Genomic DNA, 7,874 nt, shown 5'->3' on the forward strand with positions numbered 1-7,874 from the left:
GTGAAGTGAATATAGAGGTCACGACTGATACTCTCCCAGAAATCCAGTTTTGGTAAAAAAGGATCAGTTTTGGTAAAAAAGGATCAGTTTTGTTAGGTAGGTATTCACGACTGATACTCTACCAAAACGGGGGGGGGGGGGGGGGGGGGACGTAAAAAAGGATCAGTACAAGAGGCACTCATAACATTATTATCGTTCAGGTCATTGACTGCCAAAAATGATTCAGCACTAGGCATGTCTTGCAACGGCACTGGGGACATGGTATTCTCATATATCGCCATTTGCATCTCCCTTTTTAGAAAAGGATCCACCATATCGTAAATAGAAAAACCAGAGCCCTGAATAGCACGAGCAGCATGTGCGCAAGGAATTCCAAACATCTGCCAAGCAAGACAACTGCAACTACGTGGGATCAACTTGACTGCATAAAGTCGCCTAGTGTCATTAGCGACAATGAACTCGGTCGGCGAGGAGTTACGATGCGTAAATTTTCGAGCATATTCTTGAGACTTCTTAATGTCATATCCTCAATTTGTTTCCCAACCGGCAATTTCCATTTCCTAACCTCGGTATGCTTACGGAGCAACAACTTAGTGGTCTTGGACACGTGTCCTGTCATAAATTGGATGATGTCCAATTCCCTTAATGGCAATATCCAAGAATTGAAACATTCAGCCAGATTTGTGTACATCTTGTCCCATCTCTTGTAAGGGAAAAATGCATTCGACCAGTGCTTTGGATTGTTATCTTCCACCCATTTTGAAAGATCAGGACAAATCCCATACAACTTGCCCAAATGATACCTGAATGAGTCTTCGGTCCTTGCATACGCAAGATCATTAACCACCTTTAGAGCCGTGTTCCGTCTTTCAGCTTTCAACTCCTTTGAGCTAGCAAACTTGCTGAAGTTTTCCTTTAGGTGACGGAGACACCATGAATTACAATCCCCGCCAAAAACCTTAATTATACTACTCAACAAAGAAGTGTTCCGATCGGTGACCAACACAACTTGACGTCCTCCAATAACTTCCTTAAGATTAATCAAGAACCATAACCAGTCTTCATCATTCTCACTAGACACAATGGCATATGCTAGGGGGTATAACCCATTGTCCGTATCATGTGCACTAGCCGATAGAACGTGGCCCCGATAGTATCCAGTCAAGAAACATGCGTCCAATTTCAAAACTGGCCTTAAATAACCTTTTCTGAATGCAGCAATAGAGCAACCATAAGAAACAAATAGTTGCTTGAACTTGCCTTCATTTGTCGACGTCCATATTGCTCTCGTGTTTGGTATGGCTTCAACAAGCCATCGACACATCCATGGGACTAGGTGGAAAGTCATCGAAGGAGGTCCCGTGATGGCTTCCTTTGCCTTTTCTTTCGCCCTCCATCCTTGACTGTAATTTAGACAACATTGGAAGGTATGCTCGAAGTCCCTGCAAATATCCAGTCTTGTCCATAATTCAGTTTTTGAAAAGCAAGCCCACTTGTTGACTGCGAAAGATCAACTTATAATTACTAGCATCTTCTGCATTGTGTAGGTGTTCATTCCTAAACATTATGACACGAACCAAATCAGTGGAACCCTCACATTTTGCCGTAAGCTTCCAAGGACACCCCACTACTTTACATACCAATCGGTAGTACGTTCTACTATTATCCAAGTAATTGAAGCTAAACTTGTTCGATGCAGCAAATAGTAGCACTGATTGCTTGAATAGGTCAGGGCTATCAAATAGTTGACCCTTCCCGGTTAATATCTCATTTGCATTTTTCGGCAAGTACGGTACCAACCCCATCTCTTGGCTACAACTATTGCTTACCTGACTGGGAGAAGGTACTGCCACTGTTCCTCCAGGCGAGCTAATGTTGTCAGTGACCATCGATTCCCTAACAAAATATATGACATTGGTTATTCAAATGCAAACAAATAAATTCTAAGTGTTAAATTAAGATGAAACAATTCATCTAACCTTGTTGAATTGTAAAAGGTCAGGATATTGTCATTATTTTGTCTTATATCTTCTGCGAACAAGTCGACATCATCTTCGTTCAGGTGGAACAACATTGCAACACTGTTGTCATCATTTAATGTTATATACTTCGTCTTGTCCCTCTTTGTGTTATAAAAGTACAATTTACCTTCCAAATTCATGTTAAGAGCACCACAAACCTTCTCACGTAACTCATTTATTTTACTTCCTTCCTCAAGTAGAACAGCTACACACGTCCCACCGTTGTACAAGAAGGTGCCATTGGCATTTAACTTTCGTTCCCCACCCCAGTAGCAAAAACCTGTCAATGTTTTCTTTTTCGCATTCTCTATAACCTAAAAAGAAAATGTACCGAATGTATTTAATTCATGACCCAACTTATGTACACCACAACACAACAAAGTTATTACATTTCGTGTCAAACCACACAGATACAGATACGACAATATTAGATTAACATAACCATTAACCGTGTCAACAATTTACATACACAAAATATTACCAAGTTTGTAATTTACATCCAACAAATTACCAAGTTTGTAATTTACATCTTAACATTATGGCATTTCAACCCATGTAAGTCAACGAGGCAACGCAATTCCCTCATCCCTAACCCCATAATTAAAAAAAATGCTTCCGCCTACAAGAACCAGCAGTGCAACCAGCAATTTCATCCAAATATTTCTTTCCATTGTCCTAGCCTCCTTAATTTTCTTTCTTTCAATTCTCTTCATCTCCTTAATCTTCCACTCATAAACTTGAGTCATGTTATCAAACTCTTTTGCCTTATCCTCATACTCTTGAGCCTTCTTCTCGTACTCCTTGGTTTTGTCCTCAAAGAAGTTGGCTTTCTCTTGCATATACTTAATCTGGTCATACAACTTGCCATTGTTTCCTTTTGTTCAAGAATAACAGCCTTGCCACGCTTGCATATGGGATCATCAACCCATTCGAAGAAACTGCAACGGTTTGGATCCTACAAAATATACCATCAAATGACACTAAGCCCTCTCTCTCCTCAAAGAATGAACTAAACAACAAGTGAACATAAACTTACCGGATATTTAGGACACCCAAGAAACCTCCTACTAGGATTCAAATCAGTTCCAGAAGGCTTCAAAACAACTTCATCACCACAAAGGCACTTTCTCGTCAAACTACAACCTGAACTAACTGAACTTGAGGACATATCCTTCAACAATGATCGAATACCATCAACCACAATTGTTATTTTAAAACTTCCCTAATCTAAGTCCATTTCCACAATAGTTTTTTGTTTTCCACCTTCCTATCGTCAATGTACAGTTGTCTAGGGAGAAAGTTTTTTAAGGAACACTAGTCTGGTGCATAGAGCGTAACAAAATTTCTTATAAGGAGTTACATTAGGTAACTTAAAAGAGCAACTATTATATTTTCAGCAAAAAAACATGTTACATGACTTGAATAAGAACCACATTTCATACATATCAACACACCTTTGTAAAGGGACAACCATTGAAATGAGTTAAAATATAAGTCACTGCCCTGGAGCATCCATTCTTACATACAGAGCAACAAATTTTCTTACAAGGAGTAACATTAGGCAACTTAAAGAGCAAGTATTATATTTTCAGCAAAAAAACATGTTACATGACTTGAACAAGAACCACATTTGTAACGCCCCTGAATTTTGGTCAATAAAAATTTCGTTAAATATTTGAATTTTATTTAATTTACTTATTTTCTTTTGAGTGGGTATATGTTTTCTTGTAAATTTCGTTGTAGTTAGATTTTGGTCTCGACTAAAAACCCTACGTGACCAATTTAGTTAATTTCCAACCGACTAATTGGAGGAACCAAGCAACCAACTTACCTAGTTACTAGATGAACCATTTGGACCTTTTGAAACTTTTGAACCTTTTGCCTTTACCCATTGGTCCATAATGGTTAGGATAATTATTGTCCATTGGATAATAAACTTTTTATTATAAAAGTAAATATAGTCTTTTCAAAAATTTATTTTAATAAAAGGTACTTGTACTCCTTTTATCCTTTGGTCATTAACCGAAAGGGGAATTATTATCCTTTGGATAATAACTGTTAGGGAAGTTCGTGACCCTTGGATAATAGAGTCTTTTGACCAAGTGAAGTACCGATGTGACTAGAGAACTTTTCAATAAAGTTGATTTGACTAGTCAACGTTTTTCAACCCTAGAAATTACTTATTTATTTTCTTTTATTGTTTTGGATTTATTCTTTGTCCTTTGGACAATAAATGTTAGGGGAACTATTATCCATTGGATAATAGAAACCCTAAATTTTACATTCTTGCTAGTATATCAAGTACTCATAAATGAAATTTTATAATTTCTTAAAAGGACAATTTTGATTATTTTATTATAAAAGTTCCTAGTAGCTATTGTCCATTGGATAATAAAAGTTAGGGTATTTATTATCCATTGGGTAAAGGAGTTATTCTTTTAACAAGTACATGGGTTTATTAAACTAGTCATTTTCCTAAAATGCCCATGTGATGAATTACCAATATTTTATTTGGTAAGTACTTAGTAGCCTTAAAACCTAAGTTTTCCTAAGTAATCTTTTATTATTTTGTATTGGGGTTTTGTACCCAATTGGATTAATTTAATGGGGAGTTGATCTTCCTAGAGTACACTAGTTTATTTATTTAAAGGGCATGTGCCTAATTGGATTTCTTTAATGGGTATTTGATTTTGGAAATCTTGTACTTTGTACCTTTCTTATTCTTTCTTGCATTTGTATATATATATACATGTGTGTGTGTGTACTTGAGAGAGAGAGAGAGAGAGAGAGAGAGAGAGGAGGAAGGAGAGAGGAAGGTTGGTTGTACCATGCTTGATCTTTCCTTGATCTTTCTTCATCCTTGGAGAATCTTTCTCCTAACCAAACTTAACTCTCCATTTGTACTTCCATACTTTGTTTAAAACCAAATCTTGTACCATTGTCTCCAAATCTTCCAACAAATCTCCCATAGTCCAATCCAAGGACTAATCTTAGCCATGCAAGCCTACCATTTAGCCTAACCTAGCCATGCAAGCCTAGGGTTAGACTTTGATCTTTCAAAGATTGCATGCCATGTGTCAAAATTTGAAGTAGAGAGAGAGAGAGGGGGGCCGGCCTTGGGAGAGAGGAAGAGGGCATGCCTTGGCCTATAAATAGCACCCCATGCTTCTCATTCAACTCACACCTTCACCTAGCAACTTCTCTCTCTAGAAATATTGTGTTCTTTCTTTGTTCTTCCTTTTGTTCTTCATGTTCTTGAGTTCTTCAAAAAACTCAACCTAGGCCGCCACTAAACCGCCCCCTGACCACCCTTCGATCCATAAAGAAGAGTAGTGTTAGTCAAGTAGAAGTTTCGAGAGAAACCTTTCTCTTTCGAAGCTACCGGAGACCACCATAGGAAGTTACTCCGCCCGACCACCGACGTACTTTCCGTAGCCGACTAACCTACCGTAGCCAACTACCTCCAAGAAGTAAGGTAGGAATTCCTTATCCCTATTCCTAAGTATAATGTAGGATCTCCTTACCTTCCACCCCAAGTATAAAGTAGGTTATCTTTATTTACTTTCCGTCTCAAGTATAACGTTGTTATTTTGAACCGCTAATTATATGTAGTTCATCCTTACGTACTTATCGTTTGATTAGAAGTATTCGTATTTTGATCTTTAAGATAGTTATGAGTATGCGTATATGAGTTGCTTGTATTACTTGTGGTATGTGATAAAGCATAAGTGATTTCACTCCAAAGACGTCCGTACATGTGGCGTTGTGCTTTGAATAAGCATAAGTGATATACTCCAAGGGCGTCCGTACATGTGGCGTTATGCTATAAGTAGTAATTGAGCGTGATGAGTAATATAGAATTGGATGATCTTGTTAGGATGATTCTTGCTTACGTTTGTCCTACCGCGGAGTCTTTACATGTAAACGAGACACGAGGACCGATAAAGTAGAAACATGACACCTAGGGTGTGGTTAATGAAAGGAAATGTTTTTTTTGAGGAGAAAATATTTTGAAACTACATAATGACCGGTTTTGGGTGGCATTATGTGAGTTGTGTGTGTGCGTGTATAAAAGAAATATTTGAAAAGAGTGAAAAGTTTTGGAATGCGCAATGTGGCCGGACTTGCCCATTGTGTGAGGTGTGTGTGTGTTCCAATGGGAATCCGGGAAAAGCGGAACCATTGTGAGGTTGTGTGTGTTCCAATGGGAATCCGGAATAGCGGAACCATTGTGAGGTTGTGTGCGTTCCCATGGGAACCCGGACCGGCGGAACCATGGTGAGGTATGGCTTGGTTATCCGCGGAGAGGAGCCAATGCAATTGTGTGCCAATGGGAACCTGGCGCGGCGGAACCATTGTGAGAATACTCGGGAGACCGGCGCGGCGGAACCGAGGTTGGGTGTGTTAAAAACAAATTTTGGTTTGAAAGGAATGTTTTGGAAACCGTAATGTGGCCGGACGTGGTAGCCCATTGTGTGGAGTGTGTTTTGTGTGTGTTCCAATGGGATCCGGGAAAAATGGAACCATTGTGAGGTTGGGTGTGTAGCTTGGTTATCCGCGGTACGGAGCCAATGCAAAATTGTGTGAGTTAAACAAATGATTTTTGAAAGATGAATTGGTAAGTGAAAATGTTGACACGGTCTACGATGAGTTGCGTAGGAGAAACCCGAAAATCTTGGACACCAACGATAGATGATTAATGAATGTGGATGTGTCAATGATTAACTGCGTATATATGTATCATGTGGAAATTGATGTTGTATTATAGCTTTGTTTTAAGTTATGGGTTAGTGGGTAAGGATTTTTCTATTGATCTTTCGTAGCTCACGGTGTTGCCTTTTGGTGACCCTGACATATTATATCGATGGCGACGCTGGTATAATGTGTCAGACTTTGTAGATAAACAAGGTAAGCTGTACACCTTGGAGGCCTTTGGAGCTGAAGAGCTGGCTCAGATGGAAGAGCAGGCGAAGATGTAGTTAGGAACCTTAGTTCCCTTCCCATGTGTAATAAAAGTACTTCTTTTGAGTTTTGTTGTAATAAAGAGCCAGACTCAGTTTATTTTCAATAAAATTGTCTTTTTAACGTACCCAAAATTCGAGGCGTTACAACATTTCATATAGAGCAACACATCTTTGAAAATGGACAACACACATTGTATCTTTCTGCTGTACAAACTACAATTTCCACGAAGGGGGAGGGAGGTAGGAAGGGAAAGTAACCTTATGCCAGATTAAGGTGATAGTCCAGAATCATCTCATGGCTACACTTAACAATAATTCCATCCCACCCTAAGAAATAGATAAGCATATATTAAAGGAGTAACTCATAGTAATCTATATTTCATTCTTTCTCTCATCCAGGGGTGTTTATATTATTAACTTTTCTTTTTAGACAGAGGCGTTGGTTATATTTTAATAGAGATCAAATTTCACAAGAAAAAGGCAAAAACTAGAGTTTCTTAGTAGGGGGTAGGACACAGAACCCATTTTGGGAGCACAAAAATTTCATACAATTTTATTTGGAAAATTAAACTAATAGATTTCAAAGAGATGAAAGATAGAAGAACTAACAGCTTCCTGTCCCTCTAACACAGGAAAAAAATGGGGAGTAATACAAATAAAATATGGACATCCACCTACTCAATACCCAATTCTAGGGTTTCCTTAACCTTTTCTCCAAAAAGTATAGGTTTTTATTAACTTTGCATCAATCAACTGAAAAAGAGAATCCATATTTGGCCAAGTTGGACAACATGTCTGTCTCTGAACACAACTTCCAGATTACAGAGACTCATCATTTCGTTGGTTAAAAACAATGCCAATGTCCATTGTTTTTCCAAAACCAAACCTA

The 7,874-nt window shown here is 38.4% G+C and overlaps 2 protein-coding genes across 2 annotated transcripts; both read right to left on the reverse strand.

Annotated features, from left to right (window-relative positions):
* Positions 1–412: 412 nt before the first annotated feature.
* On the reverse strand, positions 413–1,324 carry LOC131332836 (uncharacterized). Its single transcript, XM_058367144.1, has one exon. It carries the CDS (start codon positions 1,322–1,324, stop codon positions 413–415), a length of 912 nt encoding a protein of 303 aa, XP_058223127.1.
* Positions 1,325–1,450: 126 nt separating this feature from the next.
* On the reverse strand, positions 1,451–3,189 carry LOC131332837 (uncharacterized). The gene is made up of 4 exons (XM_058367145.1): positions 3,058–3,189; positions 2,651–2,869; positions 1,980–2,335; positions 1,451–1,896 (listed from the first exon to the last, which is right to left on the reverse strand). Exons 1-4 carry the CDS (start codon positions 3,187–3,189, stop codon positions 1,470–1,472), a joined length of 1,134 nt encoding a protein of 377 aa, XP_058223128.1. The 3' UTR covers positions 1,451–1,469.
* Between the last annotated feature and the right edge of the window lie 4,685 nt (positions 3,190–7,874).

The sequence above is a fragment of the Rhododendron vialii genome, chromosome 7a (assembly GCF_030253575.1).
Source record: "Rhododendron vialii isolate Sample 1 chromosome 7a, ASM3025357v1".
NCBI classification, from domain to species: Eukaryota; Viridiplantae; Streptophyta; class Magnoliopsida; order Ericales; family Ericaceae; genus Rhododendron; species Rhododendron vialii.

Coding starts and splice junctions, on each gene's coding strand:
- LOC131332836 (XM_058367144.1), bottom strand. CDS start 1,324: ATGTGTCGATGGCTTGTTGAAGCCATACCAAACACGAGAGCAATATGG.
- LOC131332837 (XM_058367145.1), bottom strand. CDS start 3,189: ATGTCCTCAAGTTCAGTTAGTTCAGGTTGTAGTTTGACGAGAAAGTGC. Junction 2,870..3,057: donor TTGGGTGTCCTAAATATCCG/GTAAGTTTATGT, acceptor TTGTATGACCAG/ATTAAGTATATGCAAGAGAA. Junction 2,336..2,650: donor AATTGCTGGTTGCACTGCTG/GTTCTTGTAGGC, acceptor TTTTCTTTTTAG/GTTATAGAGAATGCGAAAAA.